The 26,461-nt window shown below is 38.2% G+C and overlaps 1 protein-coding gene across 1 annotated transcript; it reads left to right on the forward strand.

Moving 5' to 3' along the window:
- PPP1R3A (protein phosphatase 1 regulatory subunit 3A) lies at positions 1-26,461 on the forward strand. The gene is made up of 4 exons (XM_026033232.1): positions 1-794; positions 21,402-21,460; positions 21,572-21,708; positions 23,927-26,461. Exons 1-4 carry the CDS (start codon positions 1-3, stop codon positions 26,459-26,461), a joined length of 3,525 nt encoding a protein of 1,174 aa, XP_025889017.1.

The following is a 26,461-nucleotide window of genomic DNA, read 5'->3' on the forward strand; positions in this document are numbered from 1 at the left end:
ATGGAGTCTTTTGAAGGACCTAGACGGGTCAGTGGGCATAAATTATTAGAAATCCCTACTCTAAATGATTTCTCTTCAGAAGACGAAGATGTTAAAAGTACCCTTAAACCTCGTTTTTCTCCACTGCCCCGAAGGCGGAGTTCTGCTTCTTCAGAGGAAGAGGAGGCAGACCCCCCTGGTACCATTGCAAGGAAAGTTTCATTTGCTGATGCATTTGGGTTTGATCTTGTGTCTGTTAAAGAGTTTGATACCTGGGAAGTTCCAGTTATATCACAAAATGATTACAAGGAAGATGACGTTTTCCCCGAGGAGGAGTTTTTTTTATCTCAGCTGTTTACACTACCTGCTTCACAAGAAGAACTTTTGCAAAAAGTGCGTGAGCAAAAAGTACTGTTGGAGTCGATTGTGTTCCAGCCTGGGGTYACCTGTATGAATGGCATTATACGAGTCCTCAATATATCTTTTGAAAAAACGGTTTATGTTCGGATGACACTGGATGACTGGCGGAGTTACTATGATATCTTAGCAGAGTTCATGCCCAATTCTTGTGGCAATGAGACTGACCAGTTCTGCTTTAAGATTTCTCTGGTGCCTCCTTACCAGAAAGATGGAGCTAAAGTGGAGTTCTGTATCCGGTACGAGACATCAGCCGGCATATTTTGGGCAAACAACGATGACAAAAATTACACGCTTATTTGTCATAGGAAAGAAAATGCACCCAAGGTGGATAATAAAGCCCACAGAGAGGCTAGCGATAGACATCTTAAAGGCTGCTTAAAGACAACACCAACCAGGTGAGGTTACATCTTACCTTTTGCTAATTTACAGTATAGTTGACTAATTCTGATTTTCTAATTGTGTCTGCTGAATCTAAGACTTCTCATACTGTTTTTTGTTTTGATTTGTTTTTGTTTTGTTTTCTTTTTGTTTTGTTTTGTTTCTAAATGATAAGCAAGACGTGGTTGCATAACATATTTGTGTATATCAGACAACTGTTTCCTGCAGACCGGTTGGTTGTGTCAAATATCATCATTACAAAAATATAGCATGCCTGCCRTGTGTTTGAAAAGTAATGTGGTTTCTACAAATTGTGGACTGTGTACTGATTTTAGTCTCTGTCATGTAAAGTGTGTTGACATTATTGAGAGGTCTGATAGAATCATAGAATCATTAACATTGGAAGGGACCTTTGGAAATCATCTAGTCCAACCCCCCTGCACACGCAGGGTCACCCAGGGCATGTGGCACAGGATCGTCTCCAAGCAGGTTTTGAACATCTCCAGAGAAGGAGACTCCACAACCTCTCTGGGAAGCCTGTTCCAGGGCTCTGTCACCTTCACTGCTAAGAAATTTTTCCTTAACTGTAAACTGAAATCACCATGCAGTTAAAAGTACTGCATTCAGGTCTTTGTTAGGTCACCAAGATTTTAAAAAAAAAAAAAAAAAAAAAAAAAAAAAAAAAAAAGAAAAAAAAAACCAATTTCACTTGGTTCATTGTGTATGGACGTTCTCTAAATACGCTTATTAAAACTGAAGGAGTAATGGAGGTTCAGGAGCCGACAACCAGGCGAGGGTTTCTGTTGCAATTAGAATAGCTGGTACAAACTTTTCTGCCATAAGTTGGGCTGTTCTGCAAGCTGGATCTTGAGAAAGGCCTCCTCGATGCTACTGGTGGAGGTGTCTGTGATCAGGCTGACAACAGCCCTGCCCATTATGAGCTGTAAAATGAATAATGATGTGGATGGCAGAATTGGTGGTATTTTAAAGAAAAAAAATAGAGAATTTATCTGATAGGTATTATTAGAATAATTAAATGTCAGCAAGTGCTATGCTAATTATAGAGTAAGATGACAATGAATAACTTATAACTTAATGACACAAAACCAGAGAGGCTCAGAAAGAGTAACTTTTGGCTTCCTACTCTGAGTTTAACTTTTCTTTGTGTAAGTAAAGCAATGCTGCCCGTGAAAGTCCAGTTCTCAATATATTGCTCAGCAAACTTCCTAGAAACCCACAGCAGAATTCTAGCATTGCAGAGTGAAATCTGCATTTTATCTGTAGCATCCGTTGCAATATTTCAGTTCCAGAAGTGAATTCACGTGGAACTTCCAGTACTCGTCCTCTTCCCCAGCAGGATGGTGCTGGTTTATTTTCTTGTCTTTAGTTGACTGTAGTTTCCCCAGCAGGATGGTGCTGGTTTATTTTCATGCCTTTAGTTGACTGTAGTCTGCACTCTTGCACTGCGCTGAGTGGATGGGGAAGGCAAAGCAAAGCAGCAGCAGAGGCTGGGAGCCTGAGAAGGCTTCRCCTGCCAGGTGGCTACATCCTGACATGTGTGCCTAGTTTTGTATGTTGTTTCTGTCCTACCAACATGGATCATGAGATCCAGCCTGGCTGGATAAGATGGCCTTGGTGCAGAGAGGCCTTGATATGAGCTCCCCACATGAGCAGAGGCTGGGTGATTCCCAGTGGGATTCAGGAAGCCTCTGTGGGTGGGATGGATGYACACAGGAAAAAATGGGAAAGGAAGAAACAAGATTACCCCATAACATAAAATTACCTTGTCTCCTATCACAGTGTAAAGTTGTTTCCCTCCATTTGAGGCTGCAGAAAAAAAAATATATGTACATACATATGTCTATGTGCATACCTATGTATATATTTGAGGGAGTATGTATACACATATATGTGAGTATGAACACTCATATGTATATTTGTGCACATACACATGTGCACAAACATGTTTATTTGTGATAACGTTAAAAATAAAATGGTCTTGTTTTTGTTAAGACCTGCTACACGTTTTTGGTAAAAATTAACATTTCTTTCATAACTTTTACAACATAATTTTCAAGACTCTTTTTTAGTGGCAGAAGAATGTAAAGGGACCTGATGATAAGTGGAAAAATGAGCTGGAATATATTTTCAGTGGCCACCTCAGCTTCTAAAAAGCAGCTCTGGCAAGTCATAATCTAGGACCAGTTTTATGCTACAGGGACTTCACTGACTTCATAGGAGTTACAACTTTCACCAGTGTAAATGAGGGCCTCCCGTTCTGAAAGAGCTAAGATGCCACCCTCCATCGCTCGCTGGTTTTTCAAAGTGTCTTTGTGTGTGCTGCCCCTTTGAGTGAGCAGGAACACCCTGCAGACATCTGCAAAAGCACCTCGTTATTCTCCTTCAGACCCTCATTAAAACTCCTTTGCTTTGATGTCTAGGAAAAAGCACAACAAAAACAACCCCCCCAAAAACTGGCAAAGTGAGGCTGCTGATGTGCTGTGACTACCTCATGTCATGTTGAGCAGTACTGCCCATTTCCCAGCTCTCCTCCACCACTCCGTCCATCTCGTGTCTCTTGTTTTATGCTCTGATTGAAAATACTGCAGAGTTTATAATCAYTACTCTGTGTGTTTATAGAGCATTTTATAAAATGGGGTTCTGGGCCATAAGTGGGTGCCGGAAGAGCTGTAGTGATGCAAACATCTACACTGAAATAAGAACAATTTTGCTTGTGGTTCATACAATAAATATACAAGGAGGGAATACTGCTATCTATGTCCACAATCCGGAGGATTTTAATTAAAGATTTTGTTAAAACAATGCAAATGCAAGGATAATTAAAAGGCACTAAAGGCCTAAATAAAGGCCTTTTTATCATTAGACTCAARTTTAGAAATGTAACTGTTACAACATTTTTCAAAATCTTGTCTCTGAGATGTTTAAATTTGCTCCCAAAACAGATCATTTMCCTCTTCAGTTGAAAAATAGGACGGTTAAATAATTATGTTTTTTAAGCAGATTATCTGATCCACTTTAGAGCATACTTGTGTGGCTCTTTCAGTGTCATTAGTGAGTATTTGTTGCATTAGTAAAATGAAAGGAATAATATGCATTTTTGGAGGCAGTCAATGAGGAAGCACAATATGACTGTATTATGTAACCCATGAGGGCAAGAGCCACTACAAAGTGGTGTCAATGAGGGCAGTTGGGAGGCACTGGGAGACACCATTATTAAAAAAAAATAATTAAAAAATGAATCAATCCTCAAAATTTGCACCTGCAGAAATTGATAAGGAAAAGCACAGCTGCATGGAATAATTAATGTGGAAGCTCATCTAGATTTGTGTGATCAAAACCGTATGAGTTAAAATCCTGCCCATTCTCTCRGTGTTTCATTTGCTGGTACTTTTATGTCTAGACATGAAAAAATAGTCTACCAAACTTTTATACAGGTTTTTGTCTCTACCTGCATTTTTCCAAGCTAAAAATAATTCCAAAATGAATTTTAATATAACTGTTTGCATTTTCAAAATTCTTTAAAGATTCATGGGCATAAAATACAGCCTGAAAACAATAATGTTTGAATTGTTTTTTTTTTCTAGCCTACATGGAAGTGTGTATTCAACTTACATATGCTCAAAAATATATTTTGGAAAAAAAATTGACTTCTAAAAATTCATAACTAATCTTGAACTGATATCATTAAGTATGAAACTGTGGATACTTTTTGTTCCATCAGATTGGATGTCGGGAATATGCCCATAATGGATAGTAGTGAGTACATTCAGAAAAGAAAAAAAAAAGGCAATTGAATTCTATCAATATATTTTCTTTCTTTTTTCCTTTTTTTTTTTTTTTTTTTTTTTTGCATATATGTATTTTTTGCTTTGGGGATGTGGATAATGATTTTGAACATAAATTTCTCATGGTCCTAATATCTGGCATGTGAATTCCTCGTTGATTGAGGCTCCAGGCTCCTGCATAGGTCTGATGCAAGGGGCTGGCTGTCTTGACCTTTTTCCATGGTTGGCCTAGTTTGCCATCTGTCAGGAGATCAGCGTGACTAGGAACACAAGGAATGTGTCTGATAGGCTTTCTGATAGTGATATAGTCCAACAGTGGTAATTGTTTCTCAGTACTGTAGGACATCTATGTAGACTCATCCTCTGAAAAGGAAGGTAAAGATCAGTATTTTACTATAACTGTTATAACTTATACTGTTATAACTGTTATAACTTATCATCCACTTACCTGTCTGAGCCTTCAGGTTGTCCCTCTGAACTGTTTCTGGTTCTATACTTATTTCTTAATTTCTTAATTCTTGGACTGCATCTGTCTCTGAGTGGTTATACGTCGATTCATTTGTCTCAGTGATGCCTGTTTGAAACAGGATACAAACTAGGACTCTGCCTCATATAAATGGTGCTCTATGTGAAATACCCACTGGGAAGGAAGAGTGAAAAAAACAGCATTTTTTTACAGTTTCAGCAGCATTAGGTACTGAATGCTCTTAAAGAAAAGCTGTTGAGAACATTTCTTTTGTGCATGAGTGCTGCTTTCCTGGTCAAAAGCTGTCCGAGGCTGCTTTCCTGTCCTCAGCTCAGATCTCACCCCGTTTCTGATGGAAGGCAAAGGATGTGAGCTGCTGAAGGCAGAGCCCAGCAGGGTTGTCCTGTGTTCACTCGTCCACTGGCAGGTGGTAGACAGGAGCCTCAAGTGCCCTGGCAAATGTGGTTCTGCATCAGCTCCCTCCCCTTGGCCTTTCCCATGAGCCCATGATGTGATTAGAAAATCACAGACTTCTGAGGAAGCTGTCTGGAAATAGCGCTGCAAACACTCTGCTAGGAGGAACAACTGCATTATTGCCCGGTAATTCATTTAAAATATGGCCTTTAAATTATGTTCCTTTTTAATCTTTGTTCTTTCCATTATTGGCACATCGTATATGACAAGAGAAGAAGAGAGCAGAGAAGCTGTTAAACCTTACATCGTCTTTGTGTTCTGCTATTTAACCTCAAGGTTGTTTCTGGTATCTCAAGTCACAAGTTACACCTTGTATACAGACGTGGGATTTGACTAAAGTTTATTCCTATTCTTAGGAAGTGACCACAGTCACTGTTTTTACCAGGAGAGCAGCTGCGAGGGAAGTTATCCATTCACAGGCAGCCAGATGAAAGCAGCACTCATCTGCAGATCAACCTGACCCAGTATCCCCAACCCTTCTCTTGCCTCCTCCCTGGCATTGCCAGTCTATGCCAATTGCAGAAATAAATAGCATTGGCACCAAAATAACACTTCTCCAAGCTTGCTTGGAGAGCATGCTATGAGGGACACAGGGCGATTGTTTGAAGGCTGTCTATAACACATTATTCAGGCAAGCAGGAGGATAAAAGGAAGCTGTGGAACTGCAATTAGGTGTTAGGAAATGCCTCTTAATATTGCTTTCTATAAGACTGTAGAATTAACTCCAAAGTAAATTGTTACACTCATACTCTCCAAAGTTAATTAAAATAAGGTAAGAAAAATTACTGGAAAAGGGTGTTTTATGGGGAATAGTCCTGCTTGGCCAGGAACTGCACTCAGTGACTTTTAATGACTTTTTTCTATATGTCAAATCACAATTATTTCAAAATATAGGCACACCTAATAATCATGAAATATACTAAAGGGCCTAGAGATAGTAAGTTAATGGCATAAAGTTGTGAATGCTGTCACAGGAATGCTTAGGAAATAGRTGGAATTTACAGATGAGAAGGGCATGCACACAGCAGATAAACACCTGCTACCGTACCTGTGGGCTCTTAATTGCAGAATACCCTAGGGCTGAAAAACTCACTAACTTTTGCAGTTGTTGACTGTGAGCCGTGCTACTCTGTCTCCATATATACACTCTTCTGTGAATATCAAAAGAAGCTTCTAAAGTTTTAAATAACAACATCTGAAAATAACCTAGGCTGGCAGTCTTAGTGTAGCATTTACTCAGTTTTGCCAGTGGTTTGCTGTTCATAGTGTCTCCAGATCTGCTGGAAAAACTGCTATCACCAACAAAAGAGAAATCTGCTCTAACATGTGAAAAAATTTATTTGCTCTGGAGTATGTTTGCTTGTTTGTTTACAACATACACAACTCATGCTTTGTAATATGAGTATCATTTCTCAGCCATATGATGAGCAAGTACTTGTAATTATACGTGCTTTGCTTGGATTTACACCTGTGAGATTTTCTGCAGTTGCTAAAGTTTCGTCAATTTGTTTAAATGGCGTATTGTAGTGCTATTAAAACTGACTCTTGGAGCTATTTAGTGCAGCAACTGGCTTGATCCTGCAGCGGGCCCCTACATAACTTAATGAACATCAAGAGTCACGCTGAACTTTGCCAGATTCTGCATACGTAAAGCTGCTCATGAACATTAATATTTACAGGACCATAGCTTATTTTTGCATAACTTATACTCTGTGATAAAAAACTTTGGAAAAATAAAAATATGTTGCTGAAGGAGATCCCATATTTCATTGACTCTCAAGTTTAGTGAGATATCTGTTTTGCCAAATGAACCAGGCTGGTAACAAACATGTCAGTGGTCTGTTGCTTCTCTGATGCTCAACTATGGCCGTTCATAAATGTTCAGCTGGAAAAATATATTCTACTACATTCACCTGGGCTAAATGTTAGTGCTGAAAAGACATTTAAAGCCAGTGAAACATTAACTGAGAGCACCAGAGTCATATTTAATCAATGCATTCACTACCAGTGTCATCTGAGCTGTTTATTCTGATTATGAACTTTAAGCCGTGACCAGCCACAGCACTGCAGCTCTGAAATGGAAGCAGTTGATTTCAGCTGCTACAGAGCAAGTCCAGGGAGCCAATAACCTGCTGTTTTTTTAATATAAAATGTGGATTTTCTCCCCAATAACAAAACACAGAAGAATGGTCCAAACAAGCATTTTGCCAAGGCAGATGCAGTGCCTGCCTTAGGGGAAAGGATGAAGTAAARCATTTTAAACACCAAGTGAATGCAGGATGTCAGAAGTGGATATTTGATCTGTAGTTCTTCAGTGATTCACCAGAAAATATTAGGTGCCATGCTGTAGTCGGGGGCTTGGTTTTTCTGACGGTCTCTCCACTGTCTTCCTGATCTGATACTCTGACACTAAAGCTGAAGATTTATTATTAATGGTTACTCACAACAGTCCTAAGGAGCACTGAGCTGGACAACTGAGTGTGGTGCTACGTGAGGAGTCCATGAGAGCTACATACCTGCATGCAACTTCTCACCTTGCACATAGATCTACGAAGTGGATTTAGCTTTGCGTTTTGCTTTGATGCATAGCAGCTGCCCGTGCAATAAGCTGGCCTGAAATCAGCTGGGCTATTTATTAGCAGATCTTCAAGACCTGGATCCCCTCACGCTGTCAAAAAGGTGTTGTGGAGTTGGGCGGTCTCAAGTCTCTGTCCAAGTAAATCTGCACCAATATCAGTAAAAGTCTCCTAGGCCATTTTCTAAGTCTTCCTGATAGAGCAATTGATAAGTACCACAGATTGATTTTCTTACTGCATTGTAGTAAAACAGCCTACTAAAAAATATATATATATATATTTTAAAAGTTATGAAAAATCTCTTATTTGTAGAGGTAACACTTGGGAATTTTGGCACACTGAGATATAACTGTTTTTCAAGTTACCGACCATCGTTGTCCTCTCTCAAAAATGACTGAGTAAGACTTTCTGTGGTCACTCATTCTGTCCTCCTTCCTAGGGATGGTATCTGTGTCTGTGTCTCACCTGACTGCCATCCATCTATCTACAGTCTCCTTAAGGCATCTGTCATCTTCCTGCATACGTGCCTAGCATGCTGCCATCAGCCTCTAGGAAATGACTCTCTCCTGATATTCCTGATATGCTAGCAGAGGACTCTCTCTCACTCACTCTCTTTTTGCCTTTTTTTCTTTTTTCTTTTTTTTCCATTTCAGATCCATGGAAACACCAGGTATCGTGGGTATCAGAGCTTAAGGCTTAAGGCTTTTTTTTTTTTTCACCCCCCCTTTTAGAACTATATAAAATGAATTTAACTTGGAAGAAACCTGTAGATGTAAAGTTGTTTTTCTCTCCCTCTCTCTTGTAAAACAGTGGTAGAAAGAAGGAGAATAGTTCTCAACCTCCAGCTCCTCTCTATAACAGAATTTTGATACTGGACCATACTCATCCCAGGCCAAATGACAATTGTCCCAGTTAGGTCCTTTGGTGATGTATGTGGGAATAGTCTGTTCTGAACTCAGTTGAAGTTTAGACCATGTGAAACCTAACTCTTGACTCAGCTTTCTCTCTGTCTCAGCAGCTCTACACTGGCAATAGGCACCACAATAAAAATATATTGCATTATTATTTTGCAGCAGTTTGATAATAGAGCTGTCAACAGATCTTCTAGCCTTGCACAGGGGAATCTTCCTTTCAAGAATTTCCTGATATTGCCTCTGAAGTCGTTAACTGACCATGTGGAGGGGAATAGCAATTTTGCGACCAATCTTGGCACAAAAAAAACCTATGTAACAAGACCACAAAAGAATGGGTTTCTTCTCAACATTGTTATGCAGATAATTTAATCTATAAAGGTGACAGAGGTATCTGATCAAAGTTCTGGTCTTCCTGGGTAAAGTTGCTGTAGCTTAGTTCAAAGTATAAGCTACATGAGCTTTTCTGCAGCCTTTGTGCATGTAATCATGAGATTTGGGGACAGATGGGGCTATGTTGAAGGTCTGAGCCTGACATCAAATTGGTGCTGGGCTCATRTTTAGACTTTTGGCACTAAAGCCTTCAAATGGACAGTTATTCATCTATATTTAAAAATAAAAGTATAAATGTTTTGCTATTAAAACTCAAGGTCTTTTATAATGAGCTGGAAAATAAAGACTAATTTCTTGGGACTCTGTTTGCTTTGAGGCTATGATTATTCTCATCCCAAACCAGGGCAATGCGTTTTGTTCTGTGCCACCTATGTCCCTGCTTCAATCATAAACTAAGACTGAAAAATGAAAATATTAGTAATTGGAAAATATAATCCCCTGGATATCACCAACCCAATAATCTTAATAAAAATAGGTTTATTACAAACATTGCCTGAACCCTACTGGGAATTATCTTTTCAGAAAAAAACACTCAAGATTCCTCTCAGCTGCTCTCTTGATCAATTGTCCCCCTCGATACTATTAATCATCATACTATATACCTCTTATTCTGAGCATCTTTTTCTGCTTCACATTTTAAACTTCCTTTCCAATTTCTTCTTGTTTGGAAGTTACTGACAGTCTTTTATTGTTCTTTTGGCAGGCCTGCTTTTTCTCCTTTTCCTCTTTTAGCAACTTTTCTAAGACGAGTCCACCAAAACAGAGGGGTATTTCTTTGAGGAAATACCACAGATTAATATGAGATCACATTCTTGTTCTCAGCATTCACACATTTTACTAGAGCTTCTTTGTGAATCTATTTTTGTGTGCAAAATCTGTGAATGCTAAACTGCTTCTTGTGATAATGCAATCTTCTCTTCATGGCATAGTTTCAAAATAGAAGACACAGTGCAAACTTCCCCTGCCTTGCCAGTGTGCAGATGTCCTCACTGCAGCTCGAATGGTGAGAGGGTCATGCTGCCTCTGTGCCTCTATCCTGTGAGTCCTGGCTATCAACAAGGGAGCTAATTAGTGTCAGTCGTGTTTGTTTGGTGACACCTATATACTAGGAACTAGATTGAGCCTTCTTAAAGACTGCTGGTAGTTGAAGGTCACATAAGAAAATCGATCTCGTCTAGATTTGTAATAACGTTTCTGATTTTATATATTGCTTTGTTCTAATAAGCTCACTTGTAATGTCATAATGTTTTAAAATATTATTCAGTATTTTCTGCTCTTCTACTATTTATTTGTGGTTGTCATTGTCCTTTGAGCTTTTTTCTTTTTTTGCAGTTTTTGCTTTTTTTTTTTTCTGAATCTGAAATTTAATCCTCATTCTGTTGTGCTTCCAAGGAATCTATTTTTTAAATGTCTGCCTAACAAATTGAACTTACAAACAGAAGACATTGACACTGGCATACATGACATGCAATAGCAGCCTCATGGTTCATGCATGCACAGGACCTTGTTCTAGTGAGCGATCTTTTGAAGCCAAGGCCAAAATCCCGTCAGGCAGGAATGGGCTGTGTGTGTAGGTAAAGCCACCTGGCAAGTAGCATTTAAGACTAATTCTGTGCGTGGGCTGAGGCCGCAGCCCCTCATGGGCTGTGCTGCCCAGCACCCCACGGGGTCTTTGGCTGTGCACAACTGGTTTCCAGCACAGCTGTGACACCCCTGCCTCAAGCACATGCATTAAGATCTGCTTCTCTTAACAGTGTGTAAAAGCCTGAAAACAACTCAGAACATTTCCCTGAAAAGCAGTACAGCTGAGTACTTAGTTTCCTCGTAACTTTCTTTCAGAGCCACTTTACTGATTTTTTTCCCCCTACTAATGGATTTGGTACTTTAGGGCTTGCCCATGCTACAGTGCTGACAGTGCCTGCCTTTTGGCTGGCTGCTCTCTTTGTTCTGCCGCACACCTTGTCCTCACTTCTCAGACCATAGACAGACTCTGTTGGGATTTATGTGCCTCATACTTCTTGGAGGGTTAGAATTCTTTGTGCACTTGTTTGGGATAAASTCCATAGAGTTAATAGCTGAATTTTGTCTCACTGGATTATCCTTACATCCTCTCTGAAAAAGGCAGAGGACCATTTAATGTTCTCCTATAGTAATATCTCTTTTTATATTGTCTTCATATTTACTATAGGCTATCACAATATATCTTCTTGCACAATATGGAACATCCTTTTTATATAGCCTAATCTTCATATGCTACAAAACTAGTTTGAATGATTGAAATACATCAGCAATCATAACCTCCGCCCTCCCCTTTTTCTCAATTTAGGTAATTCCTAAGGAAAAAAAATGTGTTACCTTATTTTCTAGCAAATTCTTACCAATACTTTTATATTCAAATGGTTATAAAGATAAGCTATTCTTATCTAATGGTTTCTAGGAGTTTAAGATTGTCTCAGCAGGAGTTGCTGAGGGATGAAACTTCTAATGATGATTTAAAGCAGTGAAGTGTGTAGGCTGAAACTGAAATAATTATTGCTGTAACCCTCTAAGCACTCTGAGTTCCTCAAGAGAAAATACTTTGTTCAGAACAGACCCTGAACAACAAAATGCTAAAAAAGTAAAATAATAAAAAAAAAAAAACCTTGAAGCAGGATGATAATTTAGAATTAGAATCAGTATAATGTGAGGATGTTCTCAACAACTGCTCACAAATGCCTCAGACATCACAATTAAAAAGGAATAATAATTATGGTCCCATTCTAAAGTATGTAATATTCTATTCCATTCAATAAGCCATGAACACTTTAAAACCATCAGTGTAATCCACAAACCTATATTTACAACATTAAACTGGATGTTCTGCCTTTTCAATAACTGTCATCTCATCTCTATTATTTTCACCTCAGACTCTAATTGTTTCTTTTATAGGAGCTAACCTACCAGTGTCCTTGGCAGTACAGTTTATGGCTCATGCATTTACAGTAATTGTTTGGGCAATTTGCCACACGGTATAACAATCTTCACATCACAATCAGTTTTTATAATAAACAGCATTAGTTGTGAAAAAAATACAAGTGATGCATGATTCTTATGGTAGATAAAGGGCACTGAAGATGCCCTTTAGAAAAGAAAGGAGAATGCTCAAGCCTTGAACTGCTTGAGAAAAATACTGATGTCACAATAGAGCTAATTAATTTGATGGTACAAACAAGAGGGGGAAAGGGCCTTGCATTCATTAGTGTCAATTCCAAATGAGAGCATACCGCTCATAAAAATAATATTCAGCCTCATTTCAGGCAAAATGTGCAGGTAAACAAATCAGAAATAAGTGCCGGTTCCTGCAGTAGCAAGTTCTTTATAAAGGGCCTTTCTCTTAGCTGCAGCATGTTGAAATCATGGTACAACTTAGCTCCTGTGGAGACCCTGGGGTGGCCAGCGCTGCTTTAGTGCTTGCTACCCGCCTGCCCCTGAAAAACTGAGTGCTTTTGAGCTTGTCTCCAGGGGAAAGAAGTGCTTGCACCTAAAGATCTCTTACTGCCTGGGGACTTGCTGCAGGTATTTGGTGGCCTCTCCGTTTTATAGGCATCCAGAAGGGAAAGGTCAGGCAGTGCTGGGTGGGGAGGTGTTTGGTTCACCTCCAACAGGCACTGCCTCCTGTGCTAGAAACTCTCCAGCAGCAGAAAGAGGGCACATGCCCTCGTCTGCTTGTGTAGGAATGGCACAAACTTGTGGCCTAAGCCCCCTTGTTGCTGACAACTGACAACTCTCACTTGTGCTAGGCCCCATGAAGCACAAAGATGGCTTAAATCCAAGGCTGAACCTCTCCCTCTTGAGCTCCACTGTGCATTCTTTGGCAGCACTAGGCTTTGAGACCAATATTTATAGGGTGTTGGCACCATATGTGATAAGAAATCTTGGAGAGGTTGTATTATAAGTCTTTATCTTCAACAATTGATAACATGGGCGTCAATTTAAATCATTAAGAGACTTATCCCTGTAGTGAGTTTTGGACTGAGCTTTATGAAAGCAAGGAACAAATTTGTCTTTATTCATTAAGTGTTTAATTCATATATTAACTGAGGGAAATAGACTAGAATTAAATACGGAGATTCCAGCACAAGAAATGTCCAAGTGCACACTTCAGAGCACGCCAGGATCCTTGGTAGATATGAACCTCACTTTTTTGAGTTTTGTGCAAAGAAAGGGAGACCTAGACATGATTTTTATCCAATCTTAGCAGGTGGGTAGGATGTGTTTTTAGTACTAGCCTCATCAAGATAATAAGATTGAATTTATCCTTTTCATTTTTGTATATTACCAATCTTTCTCACCTTCTTGAATTTTTCCTCTCCAGTAATTTGTTTGGTCAGGATTTTTTTCCCTTGTCCCACTAGTACTCTAGCACAAATACTAGCATAAATAGAGGAATGTGTTAAATGTATTCTTCCAGTAAACCAGCTGTTTAGGGGATTTATGCTTATATAAAATGAATTGAATTCTTACCTGACTGTGTCACACAAATCAATGAATAGAACATTGAAGTTCTGCTTATGCAGGCTTTATGTACACACTGTTTCTTTCCCAATTTCCTACTTCCTTAGAAATGTATTTTTGTTGTACAATAGTGGATTTTGAACAAAATTACATAGAATACTATTGATATTCACAGTTATTCTGGAAAAGACTGGGAATTCTGGAAATTCTGGAAAAAAACTTCTCCAAACTGTTTACAGGCTTTCTGTTTCAAATGTGCTTGTAATTTTTTAAAAAATATTTTGGTTCATTCTTTGAAAAATAATTTAGTATTTTCTCTTGTATTTCCTTTTGATAGATTATTTGTTGCTTATGATTTAAAAGCAACCAGTCAAACCAATAGCCCTTCCTTCCAATCTCCTTCAGTTCTCAGAGGATTCAGTCTGAAGGTCTCTGTCTCCAGTGACATCTCAGTCCTGACCACTTACCTACACTAATTTACTTTTTGCTCTTCTCAGTCTCATTAAATGGTACTGAAACATTTAACTATTTCTTTTCAGCTATCTCCTTTTTTATTATATCACAGTGGCATCATTCTTCAGCAAGGCTAGCTATTTTCAATTCTAGATCCAAAAGCAGTAGTTGTAGTAAAGACTGCTGCTCCATTAGAGTCCAGTTAGAGATAGGTTTAACTGGAAATTAAAATTGAATTGCGGCTTGGATAGCTATTGGTTCTTGACAGTTTGTCTCATGAAGACATTTTAGCTTCAATTCAGCTAAAAAAAAAAAAAAGGCAAGAAAGATCCTATGAGAGTCTAATCCTTTCTAGATATGTGAAAAGAATTTGATCTTCTATTTTATAGATATTTTTACATAAATATTTGAGAAATATATTCTTTTAATATCTTAATTTTAGTTTACCATTTAAAATTTCAGACTAAATAAAATATGCACGTATTTTCTTTTAAATACGAGGTAATGTAAAATTGCTTACATTGTATTAATTTCAAGAACTTTACTGGTACATTTCTATCATTCCATACTTCATGTTCCAACAATTTTAGCCTTTTGACACACCTTGCCAATTAAATACTTCCTGTTTCAGATATTAGCATAAATGAATGTAACATACAACAATGTGAATTATGTTACAAGTTATACAAATATGCAGAGATAACTTCTGCCAAAATTATATGAATTAAAATCACAACAAGCTGTAACAGATCCACCCATTATAAAGGGATTGGTAGCTTCTGGATGTAGGCCTAAATCCATCTCACACCCAACCGATGCACCTGCTATGCTATGGTGAAGTTTGCACATATGAAAAAGTACCTCTTGGAGCATCTAATAGCTTAGCAACATATGCAATAAGTCTGGATTAAACTCTAGGATCATGAAATCTTTTCCCTGGCAGTCCAAGGGAAGCATGTTGGATAATTCATCCCATTTGTAATCATATATCCATGAATATCTTCACACTGAAGTCTCCTCAGTTTCTCGTTCCTGCTTTCTGCACAAACAAACAAGCAAAATTGCCAGGATTACTTTTCTACTGCATACAGATCTTTCTTTAAATTTCTACTCAGATGTTTTTGTGAACCATTTCTAGTAAAATATTAGAAGAGTTATGCTCTTTAATGTCTTTTCTCCCTTTTCAATACTTATCCCTTTCGTATTTTATGCTGGGCATTTATTTCCCTTCTCAGATTTTGTTTTGCTGCTCTAAAAATAGAAATACTCATTTTGTCTTCTCAACTAAGATAGATTTTTCATTCCCCCAGTCTTCATATAGTCTTCTGCACCTGTTCCAGTTTGAAATAATATTTCTTGATCATTGTGTACAATTGCTCCAGAAGAGTTCTCTGGAGTGCCAGGTACTTTAACCTGAATGTTTCCTGAACATTTTTTTATTACTGATAATACTTTGTCTGACATATTACTGCAGAATGCAGTTTGCCTTTGCACCATGTGCAGCTGGAAATGGTGGCTTGCAAGTGGTGTCCAGTAAAAAAAAAAAAAAACACTTTTCTTGTTCATCTGCTTCTTTTAACGCCCTGATTTTATAGCAGAAATTCTTTCAAGTCCCTAAATGTATGACCTAACACTTTATAATTTTGATTTTCATCCCATATCTATTAGTCTGATCCTCCAGGCCACCCTTTTCTTTCAATCCTCCTCTGTGTTGGTGATGTCTCCCAACTTCATATTTTCACAAACTTAATTTAACTTTGACTTTTTGTGCCATAATCTTTAATAAAATTACTAAGAAAGTCTGATCACAAGATCAGTCTGTATGAATTCCACCGTGATGTCTACTCAGCTCAACAGCTCCATTCAGACCAGCTCACAGACCTTCTCTTAGTAGAGAGCTCCTTGCCCACCTCAGCACTCTTGCACTAATCTCCCTCTTCTCCAGTTTAATTAATAAATTCCCCAGGTGACTGCATTGCAAATGCTTTAATGAAGTCCAGATAGAGTAGATAACTGATTTTTAGACAAGGGAAATATAGTAATCTTGTCAAAGAAAGATACTGTCAGGTGAGCTTGGCATATTTATGATCTTTTCCATTTATCTTTATTCTCTTTTTAAAGTTTTGTTCTGAATTTACTGTGAAGACTTTTTGATAACACCTGATCCTGCAGTTGCCCAAACTCTACCTTCCCAAATATAACTACTATTTTTCCTGTTCTTCTGATATTGCAACAATAGTATCAGGACCAATAGATTTGACTAAAAAAGTTTTTAAACTAAGATGTGATTTCTTCTAATTTGGTTTTTCAATATTTGGGGTTGGAGGTTACCTGTTCCTTTTAAGGGGTGTATTTAAACCCAAAATTCTGCCTTCAGACTAGATTAAATAATATTCTTCTCTAAATCTATTCCTATCAGTTATGAACCACTAATCCTGTTCTTCTGAATACGACTGTACCCCATTACTAGCACTGTGGTAGAAAAGTTTTAGAAGAGTCTTTTAATTTGAGAGTCACAGATGGATTTTCTTAAATCTAGAGCAAATCTCACTTTTTCTTCTTCTTCTAAAAAAAATCTATTTCATTTAAAAAGCATGATTCCGAAGTCTTACTTTATCCCTACCCATTCTGAAGTCAGAGGTATGTTTTCATTGGCTAATTTTTTTTTTTTTTTTTATTTTAGATATTCAACCTTGACTTTTTTTTTTCCATTTGAGATGCAAATTGTACATAGTTTTGGGACTTCTGAGCTCATTCACATGATATCTATCAACTTCTCAGTTCTTTCAGTCTTACTAAGTAGTACTCAAAGCTCGCATTTGTTCCTCTTACATGAAAAGTTGCAGTCATAACCTACTTTCATTTTGCTTTCTATTTCATCACTCAGTCCAAGTGAATGTAGTTCCATCAAGAATAAATCATGAGCATAAATATTTTTTGAACTTAGTAGAAATTCTTAAATTCCTTATGTACTTTATGAAGATGTATTCCATTTGTCTGAATGAGAAAAAGCAACTAAGCTTCTTCAGGTATACAGGTATTTATGTTGGAAGGGAATGTGGATTTTTCTAGCTCAAATCATCAGAATATAAAGGTTCACTTAGAAAAAAAATAAAAACAAACATTTTAAGGCTGAAGAGAAATTTTCTATCTCTCAGTACCATACAGGCCCATTTAGATACCTGTAGCCAAACACAATGATCATCAATTAAAAACAAAGTAAAACAAAAGATGAGTTAAAATTACTGACAACAAATCTGGCTAATGGAATTTTAATTCTGAGCTAGGAACTTTGCAGAGAAATAAGGAGAAAAAACAGTAAGTCAAAACCCTTACTGATTGGACAAACACTTTGCGTAGACTGCAAGGAAGAAAGGATGCAGTGGAAAGCAATGTGATCAGATGTTTTGGTAGTAGAGATTTTTGCTATGTACTTTTCAGTGCTTGATGAAAGGGCTAATATTTAAGGCTTATCTGGAGGCTTGGCAGACCAAGTTCCCTCTCAAAATGCTTTGAACTACTTTAGGCATTTAGGATATGCTTGTATATATTGCAAGAAAAAAAAAGAATGAAACCTGAATTAAAGTTACGAATTATAAGTTGTGAAAGACAAGTGGTGAAGCAGAGTTACAAAACAATTTTATAAGATACTGCTAAAACATGGTCTAAATTGCTTTTATTCTGCTTCTACCATTGTAAAGGAAAGTATATAACTGTAAATGAATGTTAAAGATGGTGATTACAAGTAGACTGCAAAATGCATTGTATTTTTTCTTCATCATGTGTGTATAAGGTGTATAAGGTATATAAAGGTGTAGAAGGTATATAAACCTTGACAGTTTTTCAGTTATGGTATTGAAATTGTACTAGTGTGTGTCAAATATTCCATGCTTCAAGACATACATGTATATCTGAGAGTATTGTACACGTTGCATCAACCTGTAGATTCAGCATCTTCATATCACCATATGAAGGCAGTCCTGCTAAATGACTGTTGTTTTATGTGCATTTTGATTCCCAAAGACTACAATGACAATATCCTCAATTTAGGTTAATTTTAGATTTTCCGCTAGAATAATTATGTAAGGACAGATACCTCTGATATAGATGTGAAATAAAGAAATAGCTGTTACAGTGAAGTAAAATTGAGGTGCTGAGGTCACACATTACATGTCAAATAAAACCCTAGCCATTTACCATGGAGCCTCGCTGCCTACATTCCAGTTTGAATTTCGATTCACAATGTGGGATTCACTTCAGATAATTTTGGTAATCTGAAACTGAATTTCTGAGGCAGACACTGCAGATTCCCTTTGTAGTCAGTCTTGTGCCAAGAAAGAGAAACACCTTGAAACACCTTCAAGGATGTTTCATTCCATCTCACCAGTGACATCTAGGACAGATGGAGCAGTTGTCCGTTTTGTAATGTTATTCTTCCTCCATTGATGACAGAGAGAGTCTACAAGACTGCCTTAAGCATGGGTGCTTAGAAAGGTAAAGTTAGATAAGATGGATCCCTTCTTTACCACATGGATCCAGCTCTAAGCAGCTTTGTCCTTGTCCATTTAAAGAATTATAGAATAGATGCACCTACCTGGCACCCTTGCTTAAGTGTTTTCTGGGCAGTGTGGACAGCGTACATGTGCTTTAGAAGCATTGCTTCCTACCTTTTATATCAGCAGCCTTTTTTCTTTCTTTCTTTTTTTTTTTTTTTTTTTGAATATGTGTCACTGTTCAAGAAATATTTTAGTGTCAAGGAGGAGAGTGCAATTAGCTGAAACACTTCCCCTAAGGGAGGGGTTATCTGGAGACCCAGATTCAAAGACAGTGTCTGTATTTTGCACTAAGCAGCAGTTTATCAAAAATAGAAAATAATCACTGAGCAGGGAATAATCAGAGGGAAGAGAGTCCGGGATCTCTTTTTTTTTTTTTTTCAAGGAATGAAGAGTGAATTAAAGAGTCAGGCTCTTGCTTGGATATCCAGTTTCAAGAGGAGTAGGCAAAATGTTCCCTCCAATTTCTCCTGAAATAGTCTGCACCCTGGTAATTTGTGCACTTTCTGGAAATGTGTGCAGTGTGATTTTCAGCCTCCTCTGCTTGTGATAGAAATTGAGTGTGCCCCACTACATCTTGGATGAGAGTTCCAGCTGCCAGTCGACTATTAAATAAAACATAAGCATCAAGGTCTCTCCTCCTGGGAATGTTGGTTGCAAGAAGCAAGAGGATCTATCTCCACTCTTGTAATGAGCAGACGAGAGCCCCTTCCAGCAGCAAAGGAGTCCAGGCTTGGTTCCCTTGAGTGGTGTCCACTTGACTGAAAGCTGCAGGTGGCCAGGTACATTCAAAGAACCGCTGTTCACAACCTTGGCTCCTAACTCAAGGCTTTTGCAGATACACTTTTAAGCACCTAGGTGCTTTACTGTTTCTGTCTCACAGTTATGGCCCCAAACTAGTCAGTGTCTAGGCTTATGAAAGCAGGTGGATGAAAAAGGTGCAATGGTGCAGAACAAAACCAGAGAGCAGATGTAACACTGAAATAAGAATTTGTACAATACAAGAAATGAAAGGTGACGGACAAAAAATAAGCAGTGATGATCTACCTTAAAAATCCACAGGTCTACCACTAATCAGACCTTGCTCTGCCAGCCTTTTGAAAATGAAATGCAGATTAGGCTGGTGGCGAAATGTGCAGCGTGGTGCGAGTAGGAGAGTGAGAACTGTGTGGAGGCCATCCATTTAGCAGAATTCAGTAGTGACATTCATATGGATATCAAGAATATTCAGCATTATCATAATTAATGGTGAAAAAGAACTGTGGAAAGGATGTTAAATCTTGTGCTTCAAGGACAGACTGTAACAACAAAAGACCAAGTGGAAGCTTAATAAGGCAGTGTAGATTACCCCATATCTTTTGCTACAAGAACTTTACATTTTGCTCTGAAGTATCTGATGGTGGCTGGTGTCGGAGATCAGATACTGGACTGGATGGGTCTGCTGTCTGCTTTTGTCTGATAACCCAGCTTATAAAGCCTGGCTTTTAAAAAGTTGGTGACAGTCGATGTCTAGATTCTTTTAACAATGTGTAAATTTAGCATCCTCCTTCTGAATTAAGCATTTTGGGTGACAGAGTTAATGTTATATCAATTTGAAGAAAGAAACTAGGATAAAATAGAAGGGGAAAAGATTAATATTTGAAAATTAGAAAGTAATTTCCAGTAACACAGGTGGACGGCTGGTTCAAAAATGCATAAATTAAGACTGACAAAAAGAATCCTTCTCGTTGGGAGGGAATTATGAAAGATATAATAATTTACATCTTACATAAGTGACATTCCTTTTACATTTTTCCCTTTTTTTACTAAAGGTTACATGCCTATAAGCACACAATTCAAAGGGCTATTGCTTTGCATTGATATCGCTGAGGACTGTCAGCACTCAGCATCTCCCTTCAGGTGGTTGTCTTTTAGGACCTGGCCTTTGTGTTCAAAGGCAGCAAAGCAACAGAAAAAAAAAAATGCACTGGCTGCAGGGAAGCAGGATTCATTCCTACCGGACAGGCATAGCTTAGCAACAGGGTTTATTCTGTGTACATGCAGCAAGACTCTTTTGATTTATTTCAAGTAACAAAGATGTCTTTTTTCTATGATCTCTGTATACACACAATTTTTTGAAAAATATAAGCAGCAGAGCTAGTCTCCCAAACACATATATCCTTCCAGACCCTTGCCTGACCCCAAAGTTACACTCTTCTGTCACTGACCCATCTAATCACCTTTGTGTTGCTTTCTGAGAAAAGGCCTGAGAAAATCCATCACCTTTGCAATGTTATCTGAAGGTCAACACATTTTCATTTTCCGGGCTAATTCTTTCTTTGACCAAGTCTTAATATCAGGTCATTTAAACAAGCTCTATTTACTAAAGTTGCTACCTTCAGAATTTCAAATAGCATTCAAAATTTTGTGTAATTAATTAGCTGTCTTTATACCTAAATCTAAAAGGAATCAGAACAACAATTTCTGCAGAATAATGCAAATTTATTTTTGTTTAACAGCAAAGAAGAAATATCAACAACGTCTGACAATGGCATATGGAATAATTCAAGGACTTCAGGTACAGCACCCAGTTTAATTACTTCTTCCTTACTGCACATGTTAATTATAAAGATATTGTAACATACAAACTCATAGAAAATACTCAAGTATATTTTTGTTAACTTTTCAGAAACAAACATCCCAGAGATTGTTTATACACAAGTGGAAGACAAAGACACTGAGCCAGCTAATGAAAATATAAAAGGTAAAAATGCAGAATACAACCGGGGCGATCACGGAGATGATGAAAAAGAATTAGAGTTGCTGGTAAGTGTTATACAATTATATCTACAGTATTAAATGATATGAATCCATTTACGCTTCAAAGCTGGTGAAATGTCCCCTTTTAAGAGAGCTGACTGATGTACTAATTTACAAATGTAAAGCCTTGGTCTGTACTTTCGTTGAATCTCTAACTGATTCGACAATAGAAGGTGCTTTGATTTCAGTATACTGCCTCAACTTTTGCTGGTCTTAAATTAATGACTTCTCCCTTTCACTTCTTTACCAGAGGCTCTAAGTGACAGTTTGAAGGCATTAGAAGAGTAACATTTCAAAAATCTCTCTTGTAGGTGGATATATTCTTACATAAATGCTTTATATTTGGCAAAAACATCTTACATTTATGGCACTGTTAGCCTTTTGGATTTTTCAAAGGATAACAATGTAATGTGCTATATGAAGAAAATAAATATATATATATTTATACAGCACATTTTTCTAAATCAGTATTTGGCATTAAATTTGTTACAATAAATTTCACACTCAGTGAACATTCAATCTATTTGGATTTGTGTGTGTGCATGTGTGTGTGTGTGGTTTGCATTTTTCAGCATGAAAGAAAAAATGGCAATAAATGAGACACATAGCAATCTATTATTCTCAGTGTCTATTCTCAGCTCATATCATTTGAGTGCATGGATTCATAATCATAGATTATAATAGCTATCACCTGTGAAAATGTGAACGCTGAATCAGACAGGAGAGGAAGATGAGAACCATTCTTTTTTTCTTCTTAATAGAGAGGGAAAGAAAAAATTTCTCTTACTTAAATAGAAATTTTTCTTGTCTTTTACTTGAAGAAAGTTCAGAATTTTTACCAATTGTGGAAGCTTTTGCTGCCTGAAAGTCAACATCTCCTTTTTTTTTCAATGGTGAAACATAAAACAGAGGACCTCTAAAATCACTTGTATTTTTCTCAGTTCACCCTGCTACAAAAAGCAGGATCAAGTATAACCATTTGTTTATCAATTGCCAGGGTTGTCCTTACATTAAATGAAGGGGGAGCTATAATTTAGATGTTAATTTGCACTATGCGCTCTTTAATGAATTAAACAATGAGGGCTTATAATAGATGGAAATAAAGCCGAGTCTTTGAAACACACAGGCATTGGCTCACAAGACAGCTGTGCAGTTGACAAGTAACATGAGCCTTATGTGAGAAGAAGGGGAAATCGTAAGATTTGCATATAATTATTGAGATCATGCAAATGTCAGTTATGAGGAGGGGAAAAAAACACAGGCATCTCACTGTTAAATCCTGACAGTTGGCATCACCGAAGAACTCAAATACACTTGAGCACTGGTTGGCAGAGGGTCATTAAAACAGAATTTGCAGAGACATTAGCTCCCTCACTTTTCTTTGAGTGACGTTTTACTATTAATAGTTTGCAGAGGCTTTGCAGAAAACATATTAATAAGAGAAACTGTAATGGGGGTATCTACAGCAAGTGCAAGTGTATAAAAGGGTGCCCAAGAAGCTAGCCTCTAATTGATCAGCTAGTGCTCTCACTGTGGCTATGCTAAAGCGAGAGAGAGTGCACTGACAAGCAGGCATGGCTGAATAATACAATATGATATTTGAGAGCTGGGAGGGAAAGTGATTAGTTTCTGGCCTTTTACTTCACTAATCTCATTTCCAACTCATGTCTTACCAGATTGTCTAAAAACAGTCTGATTTGAAGCCTGTAAAATAGTCCCTGAGAGAAATGAAGCAAAGATAATCCTTACAGTATTTGTCAGTGTGAAATGTGTCTTTGTTTTACTGGACAATACTGTACGTTACCAGGCTTTGATGTATGGTACCAATGCCCTCATTTAGGCACCCCCCCCTCCACACACACACCCGCTTCTCTCTTCCCAAACCTAGAACCGAATGTGTAGAGAATGAATTAGCCTCCCTTTAGGTGAATATTCTCTTAAGATTTAATATGTATAAAATGCACTAGCAGCTTACTGCACTCATGAATAAAAAGAGAGGGTTCTGAATTCTGCTTTATTTCCTGTTCTTTTCAGTACCACCATAAAGCTCATTACCTATGTTAAAAAATACGTACAATGCAAATTTTGCAAGTAGTTTGGAACGCGTTTCTATAAAAGCTTTGTTACTAAAAACAAAACTTCCCATCACGAAATCCTGCCCCGTTCATTTAGCATGTTTTTGTGAAGTGTTTTTTGATCATTCTTTTCTATTCTATTGTTTCAGCTAAATCAGCACTTCACAGGAGCTAGAGGTACCTCTTCCAGAGATGAAAGGAATTTATACACAACTGAACCAGTTAATTTTCCAAATGAAACCGAAGGATTGGAGAGAAAGCTAACCTACATAGAAACGAGCAGTGACTTGCTGAGGCACCCTGTGCCTATCAGTTCCTTGTGTGAAAATACTTCACAAGAGATAGGAGAAAAATTAAACGATAACAGAAAGTATTCCGTAAGAGATTATAACAGTCAGCCGTCAGGAAAGGAAGTTACTGCTGGGTCTGTAAACAGCACCAAGCAGTCTTTGGAATGCACCGATGCCAGGGAAACCCTTTCATTGGCAAAAAATTTTCCCAGCACAAAGCAGAATGAGGCTACCAATATTACAACTACTGTCTCAAGCTGGCAAGGAGAGAGCTACACAGATATTTCAAAAGGTGAAACAGAAAGCGCCTCAGGAAGCAAAATGATGGAGAGGTTATTCATCAGTGAGGATGCTGCCGATCCCTCTGAAGAGGCCCGTGAAATGAATCCAGAAACATCGGAGCATGATGAATCAGTGCAATTAAATGCGCGCGTAACAGAAGCACTGGATGGCAATGCTAATCCAGCTCCAGAGCACCAGGCGACGCAAATGCCTCACCAAACTCTGGATTCATCGTCGTCACACGCTGACAAAAATGAAGGAAAAATCAAGATGATTGAAAGCAAAGGCTGGGGACACTTGAGAGGAGATTTATATGCAGATAACTTGGCACATTCTGCTGTCTCGATAGATGCCACAAAAAGCCAATATACCCACAGAACAGAAGTCGGTGAAATGTCCCCAAACTATAACACAGAGACAGAAAAAGAGAAGAAAGTCATTGAAGTGGCAGACTTAGCACTAATCGGAGAGGAAGAAGTACCCATACCTTTTAACTCTTATAGAAAACATACTGCTGAAACGCTCAACACAACATTTCTGTCAACTGAAGGCAACCACTGTGTACCCAGGCCTGCACAAACAGATCCTCTGACTTCCTCTCCAGCTGAGGAAAGAAGACCTGAAGACACTCAGGAACACAGAGGATTCACAAGGTTAAAAGACAGAGGAAAGTCAGACCACAAAAATCAAGGGAGAATGATAGAAAAAGAAAGTGAATCAAACATACTGGAACAGATAAGGGAGCAAACAGACAGTGAGGTTAGGTGGGGTATGAGCAGTAATACAGGGTTTCTGAACACTGCTTCCACAAAAGAATTGTTTACCTGCCAAGAGACAGAGAGTTGTGAAAAGTCTTCTGTCTCTGAGCATGGTATTACAGGGAAAGCAGAGGCAGGTACAGCTTATATAATTAAAACAACATCAGAAAGTACTCCAGAAAAAATGTCTGCCGGTGAAAAAGCGGTAATTGCTAAGCTACCTCAAGAGACTGCACTAAGTGACAGGCCCACAGAGGAAAAGGAAACAGCGTTTGATACACATGAAGGGAGAAATGATGGTTCACATTATGCTCTTTGTCAACTCAACACAGTGGGTGTATTATATGACACTGAATTTGAAAAGGAATCAGTTTTAGATATTTATAATGCACGCGTACATGAAACACTGCAAGGAGAAACGATGTCTGTATGCAATAGCAGGGAAAAACGTGCCAAAGCAGAGCCAGACATTGGCAATATTCTACCTGTAGAGCAAGCGGCAAGGGCTTCTGCTTCAGCAAAGAAGGAAGCTTTGGGACAGGGTTTTTATTCAGAAGAAGCATCTAAATATCCCCTGAGTGTCCAGAAGCATTTATACAGCAAGGAGGCAGAAGAGCGCGAGGAGGAAAGCTATGCCGGAACACTTTCCGAGCTGTGTGCTAGCTTTGAAACAAAAATGCCATCTTCTGGGGCAAATGCTGTGCCCATTTACCACTCTAAAAGCTCTTTTGTGACAGCTTCTGCAGAGTCCACTGAGGCAGGAGAGCATCCATACAGAGACTTTGAGTTTGCAGCCATTGACAAGGCTGCTGCTGAGTCAGGATATAATTCAAGACGACGAAATGAAATGACATGTATTAATAAAATCCTCTCTCCTGAAGCTGAAAGAAAAGAAGTTCCTTCCAGTTCAGACATAAAGTTCTCTAGAAAAGGTAGAGGGAGGAATATAGGTCAATGTTTCCATCAAGCAGAGTTCAAACGAGAGAATTCATTAAGGCCAGGAGTTTTAATTAGTGAACCTACTCAAGAAGTTGAAGGGGCAGGCTCTGAATCTGACAGTTTGATAACTGAGGGGAATACACTGAACTGGCTTGATGACTCAGAGGATGAAAAACAGCACATTTCTGGTTCTGCAGCTATTTCTCACCAGAAGAATGAAGAACATGAGATACCCAGTGAGTCTCCAGCTTTAAAACATATTGGCTACAAAATCTGTTATTTCTTTTTCTTTCTTGTATTTGCTGGAACACTCTACCACTATGATTTAATGGTGTGTCTTGCACTCTACCTGTTCTCCCTGTACTGGCTATACTGGGAAGGTGCAAGAAGCAAGGAGGCTGTCAAGAAGGAATAA

This window comes from Nothoprocta perdicaria, unplaced genomic scaffold (genome assembly GCF_003342845.1).
Source record: "Nothoprocta perdicaria isolate Ctin4 unplaced genomic scaffold, notPer1 scaffold_125, whole genome shotgun sequence".
In the NCBI taxonomy this organism is placed as follows: Eukaryota; Metazoa; Chordata; class Aves; order Tinamiformes; family Tinamidae; genus Nothoprocta; species Nothoprocta perdicaria.